This window comes from Bos indicus x Bos taurus, chromosome 5, assembly GCF_003369695.1.
Source record: "Bos indicus x Bos taurus breed Angus x Brahman F1 hybrid chromosome 5, Bos_hybrid_MaternalHap_v2.0, whole genome shotgun sequence".
Taxonomy (NCBI): domain Eukaryota; kingdom Metazoa; phylum Chordata; class Mammalia; order Artiodactyla; family Bovidae; genus Bos; species Bos indicus x Bos taurus.
This window is the reverse complement of record NC_040080.1, coordinates 49,075,464-49,099,074: the sequence shown is the minus strand read 5'-3', so window position 1 is coordinate 49,099,074 and position 23,611 is coordinate 49,075,464. Positions and strand designations below refer to the sequence as shown.

Sequence of the window (23,611 nt, the reverse complement as noted above, 5' to 3'; positions counted from 1 at the left end):
ATGGAGTTTTTCAGAGTGCCTTTTTGGAAGTCACATGTGGATCCCTCAGTGCATTTCAGCATCCTTGCCTGGATGGTTTCTCTTGGTGGGTGGCTCGTCGTGGGTCCTACCTTGTGTGGGTGGCCGTGGCTGGGGTTGTCCAAGTGGAGGACCCAGTTGGGCTTGCCCAGGGGATTTTGCTGGTTTAGTCTGAGGAGCCTAAAGCAGAAGAGAAAAGAAGACTGCTGTGGCCACTACAGCCATTCACTTCCTGGGTGGGAGGGCAGGATTTGTAAACATGTTTGTTATTAAGGTGCTCAGTTGTGTAATGGACTGTAGCCCGCCAGGCTCCTCTGTCTATGGGATTCTCCAGGCAAGAATACTGGAGTGGGTTGCCATTTCCTTCTCCATCGTTACTGAGGTAAAACTTACATAATGTGCACAGCACAAATAGTTTCTACACGTGGAGACACCTGTGTAATCACCAAGCAGGTCAAGACAGAACATTTCCAGTGGAGAAGGCTGCCCCACGCCCTCTCCAAGCCAGTGGCCTTCTTGAGAACAAGCATCTTTCTGACATCTGTTATAACAGATTTGTTTTGAGGGGGAAAAAAGGGGATCAGGTTTTGAGACTTGCTTTTCCAGAAAGCTGGAGATCTAGCAAATTCTTTGGAGAATCATCTGGTAACCCATGGTGAGGATCAGGGAAGACAGGAGCTCTGTGTTAGCGTGAAGAGGTTGGAAGATGAGCAAATGGAAGACACAAGAGTCCCTGCTGACCAGTGCCCTGGGAGCACACAAAGGGCATGTGTGTACATGTGGGCATAAGTGCGTGTGCACGCGCGCACACACACACACCCTGCTCACCATTCAGGCCTGGGAGGGAGGGCACAGAGGGGACATCTGGTTTTCTATGATAATAATCTCTGCCTGCAGACACTCAAAGCCAAGTTGAGACCACATTTTTCTCTCCAGGGTGGCAGAGAGAAGAAAGGCCCCTCAGAGCCTCCCAAATGTCCCTGTCAGGAGCAGGGGTACAAACTCTCCCCCAAGCCCAGCCCCACCCACACCCCATTTCTTTCTCTCCAGGTCGGTTCCTCCCTGGGTGCATCTCCTCTGGATCAGGGCACCCCCTCCCAGACGGCCAAGCATCTCTCATGACTATACACTCTCTCACCCAAGGCCTCAGGGGCGAGGGCACCGTGCCCCCTGGCATCAGGAGTTGGCTCATTTTGGAGATGACAAGGTCGGCCATCAGCTGCTTGTCCTCTTCCACGTGCTCTCCAATCAGAGGCATTGAGCTGTCCATCACCTGTGGGCGAGAAAGGAGTCCTGAAGGAGGGGAGCTTGGCAGCTGAGCAGCGCATCCCAGGAGGGTGGGCTCAGACCTCAGGACAGAAGTGAACACTAGATGGCAGTGTTCTCCATGCAAATCTCCAGCCCAGCGCCTCGGCTGGAAATGACCCCCGTGGAGACAGCCGATTTCCCGCAGTTCAGTCTAAATCAACTCCCTGGACTCAGTTCAATTCAGTCTGCATTTGCTGGGCCTTAGACATGCGACCAAGGGCGGGGAGCCTTTGCTGACCTTTTCTGCTCTTTTCTTTGGGGAGCCGGTCTCTGCCCCCTCCTTTCCCACCTCGGCCCCTACCCAGGATTGGGGCCAGCTTCCTGAACTTTGGCCCAAGGTCAAGGTTTTCCACAAAGCCGGAAGCAGTGAAGGAAGGGGCTCAATTATGATCAAAAAATGACACGGGTTGCAGTCAACTCAAGATTCGGAGAGAAGAGGGAAGAGGCGAGGCCTGTTCTCTGGAACTCTAGCAGAATAAACTGCAGAGAAATTTCAGCCTTCCACAGGGAGAAGGCTGCTTCTCAAAGGAGGCACACTTGTAATTGGAGGGGCCCTGAGAGATCAGGGGCTTCCCAGGTGGTGCTGGTGGTGAAGAACCTGGCTGCCAATGCAGGGGATGTAAGAGGTGCGAGTTCGATCCCTGGGTGGGGAAGATCCCCTGGAGGAGGGCATGGCAACCCACTCCAGTATTCTTGCCTGGAGAATCCCATGGACAGAAGAGCCTTGTGGGTTACAGTCCATGGGGTCGCAAAGAGTCAGACACGGCAGAAGTGACTTGGCATGCATGCATGCTGAGTGATCATATTTGTGCATCCACTCTTTTGGCAGATGGAGAAACCAAGGCCCAGAGATGGGAAGGGCTTGCCCAAAGGCATGTAGGCCAGTGATCCAGGTGGTTCCCTAGGCATGGACAGAGGTAGAAGGTCTTGGGTGGGTTGGTGGAGGGTGGGGCCTTGGTGGGCTCTCTGTCTCCTCTCCAGCTATAGGAACCCAGCCTGTTCCCCCAGCTCACCGCCATCTAATTCTCCATCTGGTTTCCCCTTTTCCCAAGCTCTGGACTCAGCAGGTTCTGTCTCCCATCCAGGTCCTTGGGCAGGTAGGCCATTGACTCTGCCCACTCTCTACCTGGCTAGCGCTTCTCATCTGTCAGGAAAATCTAGCTGGTCCTTCCTCTGCGAAGCCTTCTTGGCACTCCTGCCATCCTTGCTTTGGTTGTCTCACCATCTCCTGTTTGTGTCTCCCCAACCCGACCGTGAGCCCCTGGCTTGGGGATGGGCCCTGTGTCCAGACAGGTGTGCCCTTGGTAAGTACCTGCTGAATGGAAGGACAAGTCCTGCTCATATCGATAAGGATACTAGTAAGAGCTGTATGGCTTTACTAGGTGCCAGGTGCTGTTCGAAGCACTGGGTGGAGAGCTCACATAAATCTCAGAGTATCTCTTTGAGATAGGTACCGTTACTGCCCTTATCACAATGGGAAAGCTGAGGGTCAAAGAAGTAGCAAGTCCCAGGACAGACTGGGAGCACTCCTTCTACATCTCAACAATCACCGAACAGCTCTGAGTAAGAACTAGGAATGGGAGACCTGGTTTCCAGGCTCTGGTTCTCCTAGGGACTCGTGGTATGATCTTGGTAGCTCACTTCTCATCTGTGGGCCTGTTGTTTTCCTCAACTATAACCTGAGGGGGTTGGGCAGCTGCGAAGACCCTTGCATCTGAGACTTTTAGGAGTGCATTAATCTAAAGCACCTACTATAGTTGTTGCTGTTTAGTAGCTAAGTCATGTCCAATTCTTTGCGACCCCAGGGACTGTAGCCTGCCGGGCTCCTCTGTCCATGGGATTTGCCAAGCAAGAATATTGGAGTGGGTTGCCATTGCCTTCGGAGAAGGCAATGGCAACCCACTCCAGTACTCTTGCCTGGAAAATCCCATGGATGGAGGAGCCTGGTGGGCTGCAGTCCATGGGGTCGCTAGGAGTCAGACACGACTGAGCGACTTCACTTTCACTTTTCACTTTCATGAATTGGAAAAGGAAATGGCAACCCACTCCAGTGTTCTTGCCTGGAGAACCCCAGGGACGGGGGAGCCTGGTGGGCTGCCATCTATGGGGTCGCACAGAGTTGGACACGACTGAAGCGACTTAGCAGCAGCCGCAGCAGCAGCCATTTCCTTCTGCAGGGGATCTTCCTGATCCAGGGATCATACCCATGTCTCCTGCATTGCAGGTGGATTCTTTACCACTGAGCCACCAGGGAAGCCCTACTATGGTTGGGAAGCTGAAAAGCAAACTCAAGGATGTGAATGCAGATTGTATTAGCAAACTGAGCTCCCTGTGGGTTGGGCCTGGGTCCTTGGCTTCCTGGATCCCATTGCCCGGCACGTGGACAGTCTCTCAGTCAGCGTGGGCTGAGCTGAGCGATGGCTGTGGCGCCTCAGTGTGCGCAGCTCTGGCCTTTCTCTTCCTGGCCCTGCCTGCCCACTCTTTTTTTGTTCTGGTTTCTGTTTCCTACGTTCGCTACAGTGGAAAACAGCCGCCACAATGAACCTGAGGTCAGAGCACTTTGCGGTCCCCACGGTGGACACAGCTAAAGGAAGTGGACATTCGGGTCTCCCCAGGGAAGCATTTTTCCAGTGAGCAATGTCATTCCCTGGACAAGTCATGGAGGACAAGTTCAAGGGTCTTTCCCCTGAGTATTTCACTGTGAGGATCTTCACAAAACATGTCCCACGAATGTTATGTGCTCACCACAGAGGTGGCTAAGGAAATCAGTATTTTTGGATCCTGTCTTTGTTTTTTAAAATACCTTTTATCTTCCTGGTAAAAAGCTCCCTATCTCCCTTCCCCTACTCTAAACCAAAAAGCAAGGGAAACCACTCTGTAACGTTTCTGAGAGAAAAAGAAAAAGTCTGAAAAGCCATTCTTTCCCTCCCGATACATTTTTGAGAAGTTGTTTTCTTGTTTTTTAAAAGTCCAAACCCACGATTTTCTTTTCAAATGTGGAAGGTCTTTCATCCCTGACCCTCTGAATGTCTGGAGGCAGGGAGCCTGGGCCCACGGGTACAAACTTTTGTTTCCTATGAGTGAAAGTTGAGGAAACTCAGAGAGGCAGGAGCTCTCAGGGGCAGAGATAATGCTCAAGTGAGAGAGAAGGAACTAAACTCACAGAAGAGAGGGGGAAGCAGCCCCGGAGTCCTTCATCTGCTGACTGCAGGCCCCTCTCTGAATGGAAGCTCCAGAGCAGAGTCCCTGCTACCCTGCCGTATCCCCATCGCCTGAATGGAGGGCTGGTGCCCAGAGGAGGACCTCAACAGTGCATGAATGAATGGGTGAATGAATGGGTGAATGAATGGGTGAATGGATCAGTGACCACGTGTGTGTTAAAGCTGAGTTCATGTCTGGTGGTCCCATGAGGAGACGCAGAGGCAGGAGGGCCAGGGAGGGATTCCGGAGATGCAGTGCCCTGGGCATGGATCTGAAGCACTCAGGCGTCCTCAGGAAGGTGGGCACCTCATTCCTCCAGGGAGCAGCCTGGGTCTGACTCGGAAGCAAGTGTGCAGGATGGTGGCTCCGCTCCTGGCCCCTACAGTGTCCCCTGAGAAGCGGCTGCTGGGGGGATTTCAGGTATGGTGGCCACTGGACTTGAGGGGAGAGTTTTTTTTTTGACTGTGCCACATGGCATGTGGGATCTTAGTTCCCTGACCAGGGATCAAACCCACATTCCGTGCATTCAAGCATGGAGTCTTAACCACTGGACTGCAGGAACTCCTGAGAGTTGTTTTCTAGAGCAAGACTGAACTTGCTAATATAGATGGTAACTCATCCCTGGAAGTTACCGGGCCTTCCTTGGGCCAAGAGTGGGCAGAAGGGCTGTGCCCACCCTGGCCTCCCTCCCGTCCACCTCCGAGCTGGTCAGTCTAGGGGCTCAGGGTGGGAGGAATGCCTTCCTGGCATGGCAGGAGGAGACCAGCGGGGCTCCCACCCCTCCGGTCACTGGTCCTGGCTCGCTGTGGGTCCTGGGAGTGGTGCAGACACGCTGGGCTGGAGCATTAGCTGGCTCTCGCGGTCATCCCAGCCATGTGCTTCCCATTAACTGCCCACACCCAGGGGAGGGGGCAGCCGCAGGGCGCTCCCTCACGTGTCTTGGCCGTGTGTCAGCACCGCCCCTCTGCTGTGGTGTGAGGAGAAGGCCGCAGAAGGGAAGTACCGGAGGGACTGGTGGGGGTGGTGGTGGTGTGTGAGCAGAGAGACGTGACGCTGGGGAGAGAACTCTGAGCCAGCGCAGCCTTTTCAGGGGAAGCCACGGAGAGCCATGGGCTCTGGTGGGGGCCGGGAAAGGGTTAGGAGGGGAGGGGGGCTGTGAGGTCAGGAGAGACACAGGGGAGCCATGGCCTGGGAGGAGGACTGTGGGATTGGGGGAGGCCTGGGGAGGAAGTCATGGGGGTGGGCAGGGGAATGGGAGGCCCACAGGGACCCACAGGCGACAGCTCTGGAGGGCAGCAGGGGCGCGTTGGCCTGTGAGATGCAGGAAGGTTGAGGGAGAGATTCTGGGACTCTGAGCCCCTCTGAGCCTCTCTCATACATTTCCCTTTATTCTCACCCCGTTCCTAACCATCAGTGCCCCGCAGTGACTAGTGCACCATCCTCCCTGCCAGCCGGCACACTCCATACGTGTCTTGTTCAGCGCTCTATCTCCAGAACTGCCCCACACCAGGCCCATGGGAGCCCCTAATACATGTTTGTTGATTGAACAGTGAGGGCCTCTCTGCACGGTGACTGTGGAAGTGGGTCCTCTTTACCCGCTTAGATACTAAGAAAATTTAACAGACTAGAGGGGACAGAATCTTGCCAACTCTTGGCCCAGTGCCCTTCCCCTACCGTTAGGGCCACAGGTGTTGGAAGGTTATCAAACCTCATGCCCAAAGTCATCAAAGTCCAGGGCAGGACCCCTGGGCACAAAGGCTTTAGATGCAGCCGAGGGGGTGGGTGGGGGTACATGAGGGCAGTGGGTGAGAAGCCTCTGGAGCTGCTCCCTGAGGCCTAGGCTGCTTGTGCCCCAGCCCTGACCTAAGATACAGCTGACCACTCTGGAGGTCACACCTGGACTCCTTCCCTCTGGAATGCCTGCCCAGGGGCCTGGTTCCGGCCAGGAGGAACTCCTACTCCATTGCTCACCTCTATGATGTAATCTCTGCCATCTTTGCTGTGGACAGCCTTGACAGCACAGATGTCCAGGCCACCAAACATCTCCGAGCAGCTGTCCACCCACAGCCTGTACCTGCAGGGACGGACAGACAGTGAGTATGCAGGACAGGGGGCAGGGGCGGGAAGCAGACGGCGAGAGATGCAGAGACAGGGGGAAGGAGAGACCCCGAGAGACACCCACAGAAAAAACAGGCTAGGAGACAGACAGTGACATACACATAAACACATCCATTCAGAGATGGAGAGAGACAGGAAGACATAAGAGACAGAGATGCACGAGAGAGACAGAAAGGCAGAGAAACAGACACAGAGAGAAACAGGCAGTGGGAGAGACAGAATGGGTAAAAAGAAAGGCAGAGATATAGATGGGCAGTGAGAGACACACAGAGGGAGAGAGGTTAGAGAGGGAGCCAGGCAGGCAGGCGACAAGCAGGATGAGGGGGAGGAGTGGGGAGTTGGGGGGGATCTCAGAGACCTGATCTCCTTCCCCTCCCCAGGACTTTGCTGGCCCCCAGTACCGGGGAGCTTGTCCTGCCCCCAGCTGGATCTGTCCTGGACCCCAGCTGCCCCTGAAGTCTTTTTCCCTTGGGAAAACTTCTTGAAGGGCCCCAGAAGTCCCTCCCAGGCCCAGCCTGCGGGGACAAAGGGTGTATTCTCCCCCTGGCCTGAGGCACGCAGGCAGAGGAGCCTGGCAGGCCTCTCCAGCCTGGCCCGGGGGCCTGGCCCTCTGGACCCGCTGCTTTTGTTCCCTTTCCAGCCACTTGATGGCTGCAGGGTCCGTTTGCTTTGCAGGAGAAGATCTCAGTGCTGGACTCTGACCCTGCAACAAGGGGATGGTTGTATCTTCCCGGCCTTGTGCTTGGCTTCCCTCGTGGTGGCTGGATTTGGAGTCACAGGGGACTTTGTGTCAATGTTCTTGCTTTTCTCCCCACTCTCCAGGGTCACATGGGGCACGCCTGCTTGGAGATCTATTTGTGTCTCTGAGCCATAAGGCCTGGAATGAGCTGAAGTGCTCTCAGAGCTGGCTCTCTCATCTCCTCTGCTAAGTTTCCTTGAGGCACTTAGGCTACTGACCATGAATTTGCAGAAGGGAAAGTGGATTCCAGGCCTGAGCAGCCCCACTCCCATAGCAGGCTCCTCCAGGAATGGCCCATGGGGCCTGGGACTGAGCAGAGCCAGGGAGATAATGACCTGCTGGAGACACCTGTGAGCAGCCTGCGAGGCCCGGGGAAAGGCTGGGCTTACGTTCTGGAAAGCTGGTGGAGAAAAGGGCCACGACTGCCCCTTGAATGCCCACTGGGGGAAGGCTGTCACTCCCCCAGAGCAGGTGGTACAGTTGTGCCAGGGACCCCTGAGACTGGAGAGCACAGGTGGGCACCCACCTTGGGGGCAGCACCTGGGACTGGCGGGAAGGGAAGGAGACTGCTATTTCCAGTGCACTCCTGCCACTGAAGATCCCTTTCTCATCAGCCCTCTGGCTTGGGTGCATTACCTCCAGCCTACAGCTGAAGGAATTCAGAAAGGGTACTTAACCTGTGTAACACAGATCTGAAGGGGGCAGGACCACTCACTTTAGTTCATGCTGTTTCCTCAGCATAGAGCCCTGAACGAGTTCCACAAGGGCAGGACCCGTGTTATATCCCTCCCCTAAGTCTCAGTCCGTGTTGCTGCAGCACGGTGGTCCCACTTCACTCTCTCGGGGCAGAGATGTGACACAGGAGTATCTAATTACAGTGCTGCTGCTTTCTGGGTCTTCGTGATGGGGTCCATGATAGTCATGTGACTTAAGTCAGGCCTATCAGTGAATAAGGCTCAATTCCAGGCTTTGATTGAAATAGTTGGGAAAGACATCTTTCTGCTAGACTTGACGCAGTTAAGATGTAAGCCTGGAGCCACTTTGGATCACTATATGAGTGAGCTGGCCTTCTGGAATGAAGCCAACATGGAAGAAAGCTGAACTGAAGTTGGCAGTGAAAGTGAAAGTCACTCAGTTGTGCCCAACTCTTTGTGACCCCATGGACTGTAGCCCACCAGGCTCCTCTGTCCATGGAATTCTCTAGGCAAGAATACTGGAGTGGGTGGGTAGAATAAGTTCTACAGGCCTACCTGGAGCTGCACCTTGAAGTTTTCATTGCCACAAGCCAGTAAATCCCCTTTGGCTCCAACTAATCCATTTTCTGAAACTTGCAACTGATACAGAGTTCTTAAAGGGAAGGGTTGGGTCTTTTCGTCTGGACCTCTTTAGTGCTTAGCATACATAACATGCAGTAGGTACTCAATACATGTTCACTGAACAGACCTTTCTGACCCTAAAGCCCATGCCTTGCCAGTGTCACTGAAGGCTTGCAAGCAGAGATCACTGGGCACTCAGCAAGGGATGTGTGTGTGCTGCTGGCCTCAAAAGCAGGTGGCTGGACCTTCTTCAGGTGAAGATGGCTCACAGGTGTTGTTTAAAGGGAGGGACTTTCAGCCAGTGTGCCTTTCTACTGCATTCATGATTCACAGGAAATTGACCTCTCCCTCCTCATGCTGAGAGAGGAGTGGACACTGAGAGAGGAGTGGACACTCCAGGTGGGAGCTGTGGTACCCTAACGGGATGCTTCCATACAGCTGTCAAGAGCAGAAGAGACTGGTGAGGACTTCCTGCTCTCTTCCTGCAGCAACTGGCAGGGCCACAAAGACCCCTGGACGAAGTCAAGATGTCAAGGTTTTAGTCTTATCTCTGCCATTGATCAGTTCTGTGACTTGGACAAGCCATGATCCCCCTCTGAACCATCTTTCCCATCTGTAAAATGGGGTTATTGTAAAACATTCCCTGAAGGCTATTATGGGCAATAAAGCGGATCATGCCTAGGAAAGTGCTCTGTGGGTGGTGAGACGCTGGCCAAAGTGCGAGACAGCATTCATGACAGGATCCTTGCTGTATCCCTGTCTACCTCCCCCTGTGGTCGGTACCCTTCCCGAAGCGCCTCCGTTACCTCTTACCTCTCTGTCATGGCCACCTGCTCCAGCATGGCAGAGCCTGTGTTGGCCTTCCAGTTTCCAGAGATGGAGGTTCTCCTGTACCAGAACAAACGACACAGTGAGGGAAGTAGGGATGCTTGTCATCGATCTGCTTTCCTTTTTTGCTTTGGCTGTTTGGTGGCTCTGATTCAAATATCTAGCTTACATTGTTCTAAGTCGCTTCAGTCATGTTGGACTCTTTGCTATCCTATGCACTGTAGCCTGCCAGACTCCTATGTCCCTGGGATTCTTCAGGCAAGAATACTAGAGTGGGTTTCCATGCCCTCTCCAAGGGATCTTCCTGACCCAGGGATCAAACCCTTGTCTCTTATGCCTCCTACATTGGCAGGTGGGTTCCTTACCATGAGCGTCACCTGGGAAGCCCACTATGATGTGCATTCTTAGATACACATCCTGTCTTCAGATTTTTGTGTGTGTGTTTTTATTTCCCTTTATATTGATTGTCTTATTTCTTGGGTCTTATGTATCTTTTCCTGAGCCACGTTTGAAATGTAAAATTGAATTTAATGAATGCCTACACTATCAGATTAAATCCTTCAAATGACCTCCTGTTTTTTTTAGAAGAACTAGGGTAGTATAGCCCCTCGTGACTCTGGAATCTTTTTTGAGCACTAAAATGTAGGAAAAATAACCAATGGCGAGAAGTGACTGCCTTTTCACGGTGAAGAGCAGGAAGGCCTCTGCCTCTGCCTGCCTCATCACCCTCTCAGTTCCTTTGCTTTTTCTGCTCCAGCAACAACTGACATCCCTTCGGGTGCTCCAAAGCCCATGGATTTTTTCCAGTGTATAGGCCTCCATATACTTTTCCCCTTTGCCTGATAGAGTCTTCATCTCCATCCTTGTCTCCCTAAGTCCTACTCATCTTTCAAGTTTCATCTGAAAATGTGACTTTCTGACATGACACTTCCCCAATAAGAACCCCCTATACTACATTCTACCAATGTTTAGAAAAGCTCCTTTCAGTTGCAATGACCGCTTTAGTGTGCCGACTTCCCTGAGGGCAGGGAGCATGTTTGACTCATCCCTCTGTACCTCTAGTGTCCAAGGGTTCCTGGCAGGTAGTAGGTTCCAGGTAACAACTCACTAGGTAAGGGGTTGTGTTTGCTGAAGAGAAATACAGAAAAAGTATATCCAGTGGCATATCTGGATTCAGCAAAGACTGAATGGCTTTAAGCAAAATGGAAGTGATAATGTGATCTGTTTCATGTCCAAGGAAAGGCATGTGATTGAGCTTCAAGGGTGAACCAGTGCTATCCAATGTCTTTCTAAAAGAGAAAATACAATGTATCTGAGAATAGCAGATGCTGAGACAGGTGGCCAACAGGAGCCATAATGGTTAAAGTGTCGCATTTAACATTTAAATGGTTAAATGTTGCAGTCACATTGATAAGCTTCAGTTGGTTCAGTTCAATTCAACTCAATGCAATTAAATTCAATTTGGCAAACAATCATCAGGCCACCCTATGTCTTGACTACAGGACTAATCTGAGTGTGCAGAGATGACCCCCCCTCCTCCAGCTGTTTACTACCTTAAAGGGTAGACTAGCCTAAAACCAGAACAGAGGCATGGTAGGGTTAGCAGTACACGTGAGGTGTGAGGCATTCTGGGGAAACAACGTTTTAGATACTTTATGTGACCCCAGAAGGTAGTGACTGAGAGGTACCTGGAGGGATGAGTAGGATAGGGTAGAGTGGGATCTGTATGGTGACAAGGGAAGGTAAGAACTGACTTGAGTCAGGTACGAGTTTGAATCTTGGTTGTAGTGTTTCCTAGTTTAACCATGGACAACATTTCTGAATATTTTCTTATTAGTAAATAGGAACCATTTTAGTACCATGCTTATAGGGCGTCATGTGGATTAAAGGAAAGATTCTCATAAATCTCTTAGTACAGTGGGTGCTACTATTATTTTTCAGTAAGTGTAGATGAGAAAAGAAAGCATTCTATGCCAGCAACAGCAGGAGCACAAGCTAGATTGGTCTTCTTCCAAGAAGATAATGATAGAGAGAGCTGATAGTGAGTGCCTTCTATGTCTGAGACTTGTCTAAAAGCTTTATAAACACAGGCTTCAGTCTCACAAAACCTAATGAGATGGACATTATTATTATCATCAGTCCCATTGAATGACAGAAGCCACGAAACCATATCTGAGAAACTCTGTGCTCTTAACCATGACTCTCCATGGCAGAGCCGAACACAGGTCTGGGGAAAAAAGTTGATTGGCCCAAATATGATGCAGCCGCTTGAATGAAGGATGGAACGTAGGCTGTGACAATGGAACCTACGTTTATGACACAGGTTTGATGCTGACCCCCTGGTTGAAGAGGGCAGGGGTGAGTGGAAAGGTGCCGACCTAACTACCTTTGGAGATTAGTGGAGACTGGATGCCTAAGAACAGAAGAAGCCATATGTAAGTCCTGCACCGTAGTTGCCAAAGTTGTTCCTCATGGGGCTACAGCCTGACAGTTCTGCAACTGTACACATGTGCTGGGATTGAACAAAGAAGTACGTGGAGGGAGGATGGGGGAAGCCAGGTTTTTTCACTGTTGGGAGTGGAAAGTTACAGATAAGCAACTTGGGAAGGCTAAAGTGAATCATGTTGAAAACCGAGCCCTAGTTGAAAGTCTGACACATCAATAGGAGCTGTTTAGCTTTAGCTATAGACGGATATATACAGAGAGAAATAATTACAGACGTGTGTATACACGGGTTGAGATACACACATTTATTTCCCAGCTCTGTCTGCTGAGAGGACTTAGACACAATGACACTCAGTAGCAACAAGCACAAAGGCCTGAGTGCAGGGCAGGAAGTGGGCCAGAAAGGACGTTGAACGGTCATGGGCGGAGAGGGCGTTCTACACTGAGGTCTGACACGAACCCCTTCCCTCGGACGTGGGCCAATGCAGGGTCCAGGAAACGCCATAACTAATGACAAATTGGAGCTGTCGGGACAGAAAGGCTCAGCATAAAGAATGCGGCAATGAGGTAATCCTCAAGAAGAGAAACTGGGACAAGGTGTCGTCAATGTCAAGTGGAAACGCTAACAATGAGGAGAGGAGGGAAATGATATCATGAGGGATGGTGGAGGCCTCAGGAATGTGTTGGACCATGCACTAGAATGTTCTCCGACTCAGAGGGGTTATGGGTGTGGAGGTGACTTTATCGCCCTGAAGGCATCTGAGAGCAGTGACAGGTCTGGCCTGGCTCATGGGTGGGAGAACGGTTGGCAAGACAGGCCAGAAGTATTCCTTTATCCATCCCTTTCCTGGGCATATTTCCTTGCAGGTCAACGGACTGCATTTTCTCCAGTTTTCCAGGCAGTGGCAGAGTGGCGTGGTTGCAACCGAAACTGGGAGGCCTGCAGAGCCTAAAATGACCATCTGGCCACTTACAGAAAAAAGTTGCCAATCTACAGTCTAAGCAATCCAGGTAGAGCAAAAGTAACCCTAGATAATACAGAAATGGAGATGTATGTGATCAATGCAACCTTACTTATGAGACAGGTGGGAGCTAGACTTGGCCTGTGGGCTGTGGTTTGCTGACCCTGACCTAGAGCACAGCTCCACCACACAGAAGCACATAGAGAGATTGTCCAACTGTCCAGAACCATCTGTTGCAGTCTTCAAAGGGGGAACCATGCAATCAGCGCTCCATCCAGGCTTGGAGACCAGGCACTTATTGCCTCTCTGGAGTCTCATCACTTCAAGTGGAACCAGCACTTTCCAAAGTAAGACAGAGAGGCCTTGGAGCAGAAAAGACAGAGCTCTCCACGCAGTCAAGAGCTCCCACTCATCCTTGTAACCACAGCTCCAGCATGAGTCATCATCTGCTTGAACCACCCCTGGATTGAATGTGTGATGAATTTTCTGGCATTTGTCCCTTTTCTTTTAGTCACATAACCTCTATCTCCACTGGATAATGACCCTGCCTGTGGTGCATGCTGTCTTGGTGGGACTCTCTATACGGATCGTCTGCCTTCTTCTGATAATCATGTGACCACCGTTGGACTAATCAGCACTGTTTCCGTGGAATTGTAATCTTGCGTTAAGCCCTGAAAATGATTATGGTAGATTCCCTTCCTAATGGGGTGCCACGAAGACTGTCTACTACTTCTGGCTACCCAGATTCCTGGGGCTTCCCTGAATCCCAATGTTTCTGAAATTGGTAATTTGGGGTTAGTTAGTTTTTTTAAGTTTCTGATCATCCATGGGTTTCTAATAAATTCCCTTAAAAAAATTCCACCATATTAGTCAGATGTGGTTTTTACTGCTTGCAGGTGAAGAAATCTGGTGTAATCTCCTACCTGATCTTATTAGTCCCTGGGAAACCCTTTTGCAGCCCATAGCCCCAGAGTCTTCCTTTCATGGTTACAGGTCAGATCATGACACTTCTCTGCTCAGAAAGGAAGAGAAGAAAATCCAAAATCCTCAGCAAGGCACTGAAGGCCATCCTTGATGTGTCCCCAAGTGTCCCTTCCATGTATGTCTCCTGTGACATACATCCCCTATATGCTTGCAAAGAGGCCAACAGTCTTTATTTCTCTGGGGGAAATAGCCTTCATTTAGGTAGACAGATTTTTTGCCCTGGAATAAGCCATGATGGAACAGCAGCCTTCCTCTGTGACAACTAGAGGTGAAGGGAAGTAAAGGAGACAGAAAGGGAAGATAAGATGTCCCTGTGGGGTCTCTGCCATGGGGTTTAGTCTCGGTTCCTCTCACACTCTGCTCCTACCCTCCTCCCGGCCTCCCAGCCCCTACCCCTGCCCAGGGACTCACATGTAGGCCTTGTAGTTGGACCCGATCTTCTGGATGCGGATGTCATACTTGGAGTCGATGAAGGCCTCGGTGGTGGCATAGGTTTTGGCCATAGCCACCATGCTGGTGACGTCCTGGTAGTCGTGCTGGTTTTCTACTTTGATCTGTTGGGAGGATGAGGGGATGAGCACCACATACCCGGTGTTCATTGAGCACATACCCTGTGCTGGGACCCAGGGCTGCATATATAGTGACCGTGAGAAGGTCATCTGCCTGGCAGGGGAGGTAGACACAGGATGCAAGTTGCTCCCCAAAGGCAGCATTCCACCTGGGGAAGTCGAGGGAGTCTTTATAGGAGGGGTGGGCTCTGAACAGGGGTCAGGAGAGGGAATGCGATTCTCACATGGGCTATGACACAGGTACATTCTCTGGAGAGGATGGAGGATGGACAAGCCAGGGGCAGGAGGAGCTGGGGGGAGAGGGGTGGGCCAGTGGTCTACACTGGCCGAGGGGGCAGGAGGGTGGAGATACCTGAAGAGGGTCTTCAGGGAATAGACCATGGTGGGCCTCAACAGCTTTGGCAGGGGCTAGAATGCTAGCCTGAAGCTCTGGATAGCCAGTTGAAGAGGAGGAGTTTAAACAAGAAAGTAGCCACATTTGTGTCTCCTGCACTCCTGCAGCAGTGTGGGGAGCCGGGTAGGGGGTGTGATATGGGACAGAGAGAGACCAGTGTAAGTGTGTGTGTGCATGTGGTGTGCATGGGCAGGTGTGTGCATGTGGGCTGTGTGTGTGAAGTTTGCGGGGGACACGTAGAGTGTGTGAGGAATGTTCAGTTCGTGGCATATATGTGTGGTGTTTGCATGTGTGATGCACATGGTGTGGTGCTTCTGAGTGTGCAGGCAGTGTGGGCATGTATGTGTGTGGAGGGAGTGTGTTGGGAGTGTGCATGCTCTGACACAGCTAGCTCTGCTAGGCCAGAGGCCTGGGGGAGAAACTCACTCATGCTGTTTACTGGGCTGAGGCCAGGGACACAGGGTGTGCCCTGGGGTCAGTGAGAGGTCTCAGGAGAGCTTCCAAGGCCAAGGGCAGGGGACGAGGCCAAGGCTCTGGGAGGGCGATCTCAAGACACACCATAGCCTGACTCCAGCCCCTGTGGATGGCTGCAGGCCCCCTCCCCTGTCATCCTCACTTGGACAACAGAGGGGTTCCTTGGCCAGCAGTGGGCAGAGGCCAGATCCTCGGGGATGGGTGTGTGGAGCTTGTGTGTGGGGTGGTGCTGTCCTTCCAGCCTCTTCCAGCCCTTTCCCACCTGCCCTTCAGGCTCAGCAGTGCCTAGACCACTCCATCCCCCCCATAACGATGGCGCCCACATCTGCCCTGACCTCACACTTACAGAACATTTTCTCAGTTCTCTTCTGGGACTCAAAATAAGATTGCGGGGCAGGCAGGGTGGGCATTATTATGACCATTTAACAGATGTGGAAACGGAGATCTCTCTCCTTGTCCAAGGCCAGAGAGCAGCTAAGCACAGAGCTGAGAATGAAACCTAGGACTCCAAAAGCACAGCATTCTCTGAACCATCCCAGGGTATTTATGAGTGCACGTCCGCTCTCCCACCCAACAGGTTGTAAACAGCTTGGTAGACCTCCTCTCTGCTCTCTGTGTGTCCTCGCCCCGGAGACAGCGAGCCTCCTCCCACCAAGGCCGAGACCACCCTTTGTTCTAGGTCCCCTAAGGCTCTGACTGCTTGCTGTTCCCTCCTTCCTCGTAACAGGACCCTTAAGTTTTCTCTGGGGATTTGGCCTCTCAGCTAAAGATGACTTTGTCTGTCTCCCTTATCTCGGTAGATGTAGCCAAGTGTCCAAGTCCAGCTAGTGAAAATGTGAGGAGATGTGATGTGAGCAACCTCTGCATGGTGCCTTTAAGATGAAAGAAAACTTCCCCTTCCCTCTCCTCCTTCTACCTGGCTGGGATGTTTACATGACGGTGGGAGCTGGTGCAGCCTTCGTGGGCCACAAGATGGAAGCTGCACGTTGAGCATGACTGGCTAATACGGTGGAAGGAGCTGGATTTCCCACACCATGCTGTCCCTAGTCTGCCCTTGACTGTGTATGCTCAGACTCCTACATGAGAGTGAAGTGAACCTTAATCTTCTTTAAGCCACTGTTATCTTGGTCTTTGTTAAAGCAGCCAAACTCTGTGTCGGCCATGCGTTTTCTAGCTCTTGCTCTTCGTTGATTTTTTATCTTTTGAATCAACATGATCACGGATGCACTAATCTTAGGTTGTTCCTGCCTTTCCGTACCTCAGTTACCACTACTCTATCTCAGCATCCTCATCTTCCACTCACTCCCAAACCAGCTCTCTTTGGATGCCATTCCCCACCACTCCACACAAAATGACTTGGCAAAGGTCACTTCTGACCTCCTCATTGGTGAATCCAATCGAGTTTCTTTGGGTCCTCTTGCTGCTTTGACACTCCATGGTATAGGAAATCGCTAAACTTCTTGAAATTTAGTTTCACTGTTCTCTTCTGGTTCTCTTCCTTTTTTCCCTGGCAACTTCTTCGCAGTCTATATTGCTTCCTCTTCCTTCAACTACCCCTTAGGTGGTCACAGTATTTCATTCTCGGCCAACATTTGGGATCTGGTAAAGAGCGTCAGAGTTACTGAAATTAAAGAACGGGGCTGGGAGCTTGCAGGGACAGCTTGTTTAATTCAGTTTTGTCAGTGGATGGACCTGGAAAGGACCACAGCTACTTCCGCACCTCAGTTTCCTAGTAAGCACAACATACGCCACAGGCTGTCTCGGCGATTTCTAGTTGTCCACAGCATCCATTCTCTTTTTATATAGCTGTGAAATGCCTTAATCTGGGGGTGCATGGCCATCCAGAATAAACATTATACTTCCTCATCTCCCTGGGACCTGTGTGTGCTCATGTCCTCAAGGCTGGGTGATCATGTTTTGGTCAATGGGACTTGAGCAGAAGTTGGGTTTGAACTCCCAGGTCTGCCTTAAAAGAGAAGTGTGTGTGTGAGGCGGAAGGGGGAATGCTTCACAGTTCTTTCTTGCCTCATCTGACTGGCTGGAAGGGCACCATCATAGACTTTGTATCTGAAAGGCAACACCCCAGGAAGGAAGGATGGAAGGAGCCAGTTATGTGAGAGGGAAGGTCCTAGCTTGTTTAAGCCATCTTAGGTTTTTGTTACAGAAGCTAAACTTCATCCTTAAGTAAATGTCTGTAGAATGCATCATGTATGCATTCATTTATTCACAGGATAGGCAAAAGAGAGCAAAGAGAGAAAGTATAGTTGCAGTGGTTTAATTAATTAATGGTTATCTCAACCTTCCTTTGTGAACCCTTCTCTCCTAGAGTTGGGTGTTTGGGTTGGGCACTCATCCTGTCCTCTCCAGGACTGAACACGTAACCCAGGTTTCTTATACATGGGCTGGTAATTTTATTCTCAAGTTGTGTGCTGTCTGAGCCCCATAAAACCCGACTCCACTCCTGGCTCCATGTCTGTTTCCCCATTAGACACAAGCTTCGTGAGGGCAGACAAGGAGTCTTGTTTCCAGATGTAACCCTGCTGTCTGGAATGCTGTGGATGGCCCAGACACGTCTGCTGGGTTGAGTTGAAGAAGGATGGATAAAGATGTGCTTGTAACTGGGAAGAGTACAAGGGGATGGAAGGAAAAATATGGGGTCTTGGAAAAAGGCAAAGAAACTGTGTTTCAGGGAAACTTGTTTTATAAAGTAAATTTTTCTGTAAATGCTTGGGCTGGATTCCACACTTAAAAGGTTTACAGCTTCCTAGTGGAGCGCCAGTGGTGCAATCGGTGAATGTGAGTGCAGTAGTTGGAAGAGGCTTACGGCTTCCTTCATGAGCCTTGAGAACCTGGTGAAGTCAGGGGCCTTGCAGAGGGGAGCAGGTGGTCTGTTGGGTGGTGCTGGAGGAGCTGCTGGGCTGGTGCTCAGGGCATAAAGGGAGGTGGCATGAGAAGGTTCTGGGGACGGGCAGCCATGGAACGGCCACAGCCAGGGGAGGGAGTCTTGGCACTCCGATGTATTTACTAGCTGGAAACCCCTCCAACTGTTCACAGAGACAAGCTGAAAACAGGAAGCTCTAAATGAGCTGTGACTCAAGATTACCCATTTGCTGCTCTGGGGACTTGTGCCCAGTGAACTCCTTGACTCTGAAGACTCATATCCTCACCCACCTCCCTACCCACTCTGCGGACCAGCCCTGTCTCTTGTGCCCTGCTTCCTCCGCCTTGCCCACCTCCCTCCTCCTGGGCCCCATGCTTCCTCTCTCCCAAGTCCACTGCCTTCTCCCTTTCCCTCCTGCTTTTAGTACCGCCTGTCTCCTCTCTGCCCCCTTTCCCTCTGCATCTCCCGCGGTCGCCTGTCCCTTCTCCCACCTTTTTCCATCTCTTCCTCTCCCTGCTTCTCCCCTTCCCCGCATTGCCCACCCCTCTCAGTGCTGTCTCCATCCCCCTGCCTTCCCATCTCTCCTCCTTGTTTTCCTCGCTGGATCCCTGTGTGGTTTCTCCCACTCTCCTCCTCTCTGGCATTCACCTCCCTCGTGTGAGTGTGTGTGTGCTTGCATGGGCACATACATGTGCAGAGGGAGATAAACTGCAGAGAGGAGCCAAGAGACAATTCTGATTCTCCTCAGTGGGCTTCATCCAGGCCTGGGATGGGAAAGTCACCTTACAGCCTCAGCAGACTGTGCGCTCTTTGCTTGAACACCTCAAGCAATAACAGGGAGCTCACTACGGGGCAAGGCAGCTCATACCATGTCAGGGAACTTGTCCTACTGTGTATTAGACCAAGAGTGCACGAATGGTTCCAATGACTGATCATACAGGGTAAGAATCGGCTCTTTGACTTGAGTCTGGTTTTCATCCACTGGATGCGAGCCATCCAGGTATGCCCAAGCCACTCTCTTCTTAACCCATCCCAACATGCGAGAAAAATCTCAGTCATGTCCAACTCTTTGTGACCCCATGGACTGTAGCCCACCAGGCTCCTCTGTCCAGGGGATTCTCCAGGCAAGAATTTCAGAGTGGGTGGCCATGCCCTCCTCCAGGGGATCTTCCCAACCCAGGGACTGAACCCGCATCTCTTATGTCTCCTGCATTGGCAGGTGGATTCTTTACCACTAGCACCACCAAATTAATCACATAAACCAATGCCTTATGTATACCCTTCTTATGGTTTCCATTTCTTTGGACAACCCCGATGAACACTCTGTCTCAGCTAGTGCTGTAGCAAGAAGACAAAGATGCCACCTCCCAGAGCGAGCTGTGACAGACACCACTATGGCCAAGAACTGATAGTTTCACCCACGTTGACATAATAAGGTTGGGCTGTCAGAGATTAGAGACTGTGAGACGGTGATTTCTTAGGAAAAGGTTATGTCTGCCTACCACTCTCTGCTGTGCTCTGTCCAGTAGGGACTTCAGTGGGTCACCCACCAAGACTGATAGTCTCTGGTGCTGAATCCTTCCCAGGCTATCCGCAGGTGAGCATCCTGCTTTTGGTTTATCCAGGCTAAGGATGTGAACGCTTCCCATGGACCACAGGTGGGCGGTGTGGAGGGAGCAGGGCTGATGGAGAGATGCTGCCTTTCCACCAGCACTGCCCTGGTCCACGCCACCACCATCTTGCACTGGACTGCTGCACTCGTCTCATTTAGAATTCCTCTTGCCTGAGCCAAAACCTCAGACTGATTTCCTCAGAATCTCTGGGCATGGGCCAAGGCATCAGTATTTTTGTAAGCTCCCCAGGAAAATGTGTGCAGCCCAGGTAAAAAAGCTTCTAACGATCTGGTTCCTGGTCATCTCTTTCTTTTGCACTTGGCCCGACTTGTCCCTGCCTTGCTGCTTTTGCATTTGCTATTCTCTCTGCTTGAAATCATTTTCCTGGGCACCTTCCCATGGCTGTTTTTTTCAGAGGCTTTTCCAGCTACTTGATATCAAGTAGCTACTCCTTCCTGCCACTCTGAGAAGTCTCTACTGAAATATTACTATTTTTTTTCTTATCATCTTTGACTAGCTGAAATGACTTATTTGCTAATGTGATTATTGTCTCTCTCCTCCATTAAAATGTAAGCCAAATACTGAATAAAACCAGAGCCTCCTGTGTCTTTCTAAGGAGACTATACAACAAAATGTTGAAGAATGCAAGCTCAAAGCCCAGCTCCCTCACTTGTTAGCTGTGTGACCTTGGGGAAGGTACTTAGCTTCTCTGTGTCTTACTTTATTAGCAAAATGTGGGTAACTTGTTAATCTCCGATGTGGATGACTTGATTGCTGTTCAGCATCAAATGAGATACATGTAAATGGTTTAGAAGAACTCTTCATTCATTACAGGCTTTCAACAAATGTTAACTATTATTATCATTCCTTTTTATACCTTGAAACCCACCATAGTGTTTGGCACACAGCAGATGGCTCAATATTTGCTGAAAGAATGAATGAAGAGGCCAGTCATGGGAAGAGCTGGGTGAAGATAATCCAGGCAAAGGAGAAAGGTGGTATAGTGGCCCTGGGGTTGATGCTGCCTGAGAGAAGAGACTCACAAGTATCAGCAGAAAACAGAGCCTTGAAGTTTCTTTGTGGAAGCTGAGGGCTAAGAGGGATTCATGGCTGGAGGAAGGGCAATCCCACTCGCCCTCAGCGGTGAACGCTGGGAATGGGGCCAAGATCCTTCTTAGAAGATGGTTCAGAATCAACATGGATAGAAATACACATGAGCCATTCAAGCCCATTGCCCTATTTCAATAGCCTAGAAAATGTTTCAGGCGAGTTTGACCAGCAGCTCACCCCAGCCAAATCCATCTCCATCAGGTTTCTGTCGAAGGCCCAGTTTGGAGCAGGCTCCATCTGCTGTGATGACCGGGGCAAGCTTGTTTTTTTCAATGATAACTAACTATATGAGGCAATTTACTGAACTGGCTGATTTATTTATGAATAAGCTAAAAGCTAAGCAGGGGGATCTACCAAAAATAATAACTGTAGCTTCAGAACACTTGCTCTGTAGTCTCTCTTTCCGGCAATAATTAGCTGGTTGAGCCAGCTGGATATTCAGGCCACTCCTAGTTCGAGATAATAAAACCATATCCCTGGCACACAAGCGCATGCTTGTTTTTCTGTTTTTTATAACAGGAAGGCGCGCTTCCAGCTCATACCAAAGTGGTCTACGCTCATTAAGAAGCTAGTCAGATGGAGTGAGAGAGATGAGCTAAATATCTGTTTTCCCTCCCAGTAAATATTTCCCAGCCTTGTAGCTCCTTGACTCTCAAGGGTAGGTTCCATGCATACATCATTAAGCCACGCTCACAGAATTTAGCTCAAAATCATTCCTGAGTTCAGCACCAAAAGCTTGAAAGAGTTAAATGGGAGTTACAAAGAACCTAATGCACGAGTCCCCACTTTCTGGATGTATGATGCCCATCTAAGGAATGATTTCACGGCACGCCAAGGACAAAAGAAGTGCCAACTGTTTATGTCCTACCAGCTTAGTCACTGAAATAAACAACGTACATAATATTATTTTGTTCATAAATAACTACAATCACTTACAAACGAGCCGTGCGTGCTTGCTGGGCACTGCTTACATTTCCGGACCTTAGAATCAGAGCAGACGCTTCACCCCCACTTCCTGTTCCATGCCGATTCTCATACAGTACTTGCCTTTTAGCACAACCACCACCAAAACCCCAGTTTTGCAAAAATGTGATGTCACTGAAAGAAATACGCTGTGATCTAATGTTGAAACTGTGAACCACCTCGGCTAGTAATTTGCATGGTGATTGACTGATGCCGAGAACTGCTGTGTGTCCCCCTGAAAATTTAAAATACACTCTGCTCCCCTAGGGCCTTGGGTGCAGTTTGGGAACTGTGGGCCTAATGTTATTACTTCAGGCACCCTCCCCCAGCAGTGAATAACGCAAGCCTCTGGTGCAACGTCCCTGGAGAAGAGCCTGTCTGCTCCTCCTGTGAAACGTGGGTTTGAGAAACCCGCGGGGGTGGGATAGCCAATAAACCGGTCTGTACTTTAAACCAGTCCCCAGCTTAGGAAAGTTACAAGGATACTGTGCTTTTTAAATGACATAAATTCTATTCTGGATTGATTCATCAAGACCAGTCTCTTAGCTTAAATGTGGGCTAGTTAATGAGAGTAAGCAATTTGGACTAGTCCTTAAACCTATCTGAAATAAAATGTTGTTTAACTACTATATTAAATGGAGAATCAAGGAACAGTCCCTGTCATTGAGGAGTTCATAGTCCATGGGAAAGACCGGTGACCAGACAATTCAATAGAGGGTGACAGATGCTGCGACACAGGGACCCTGATGCACCCTGCGGTGGGAGCCAGGGCAGGTTTCCCAGATGAGGTGACGGATTCTACTCCGACTTTCTTCGTTGTGATTATGGAAAAGAGGATGACTTGAAACCCAAGGCTTCTCTTCTCTTTTAAATCTCAGAGTAACAGTTCGAAGTGGGTGTTGGCATGGGGCTGTAAATATTCTCATTATTTTTACATGTATTTTTTCAAGATACCTATTTCTCCTTGAGGACTAACTATGCCAGGAACTGTACTACACAGTTTATCTCCAGCATCTCATTTACTCTTCACAAACAACCCTAGGGGAATCCAGCCATGGTATACCCTCATGAGCCGTGTCTCTGTAAACGACTATAAAACTGGAAAAAAAATAACTAGGCAACTGTGTTAAGGCAGTGGGAACAGGCCGGGCAAGGCTGATGCCTGAGATGAGGGGCATCGGGAGGTGGGCCCCCTGTGCGCCCAGCCCCTTTCCTCGTCTCCTCTCAGACTCTCTGCATGTGTCCGCAATGCTCCCACACACTGGTCCCCTGGCACTTCTTCAGCCACCCCAGCTCTTTCCTGCCTTTGGGCTTTTGCATATGTGCTTCTCTCTGGAAGGGTCTTCACTCTTGCTTTTGCAAGGCTGGCTCATTCTCTTTCCTCAAGTCTGTGCTCACGGGCCACCACCTCAGAAGTTTCTCCAACAGCTCTACCATGTTTTTCTCTCTTAACAACCTGTTGTTCTTCTGCCTGTACTGAATAAAGTTTATAAGTGTATTTGTTTGCTGATTTATATTGAATCTGCCTCTCCCACTAGCCCATGATTCCTACACCCCATGCTAGGACAGCACCTGGCGTGCTACAGGTGCTCAACAGAGAGCTGCTGAATGAAGGAAGGAAGGAATGGTATATCAGATTGGCCCTACCTCTTCCCATGGGAGGTGGGGGAAATGTGGAGACAGAGAAT

At 50.5% G+C, this 23,611-nt stretch overlaps 1 protein-coding gene across 3 annotated transcripts in view; it reads right to left on the bottom strand.

The window, feature by feature from the left end:
• Positions 1–23,611, bottom strand: part of SYN3 (synapsin III) — a 491,622-nt gene that overhangs the window by 11,163 nt on the left and 456,848 nt on the right. For all 3 annotated transcript variants that reach the window (XM_027541855.1, XM_027541857.1, XM_027541856.1), the window contains exons 8-12: positions 14,331–14,473; positions 9,514–9,588; positions 6,499–6,601; positions 1,157–1,291; positions 111–198 (exon numbers count right to left, since the gene is read on the bottom strand). In XM_027541855.1, coding sequence (XP_027397656.1) covers positions 111–198; positions 1,157–1,291; positions 6,499–6,601; positions 9,514–9,588; positions 14,331–14,473 — 544 coding nt within the window. The remainder of the gene's footprint in view (positions 1–110; positions 199–1,156; positions 1,292–6,498; positions 6,602–9,513; positions 9,589–14,330; positions 14,474–23,611) is intronic.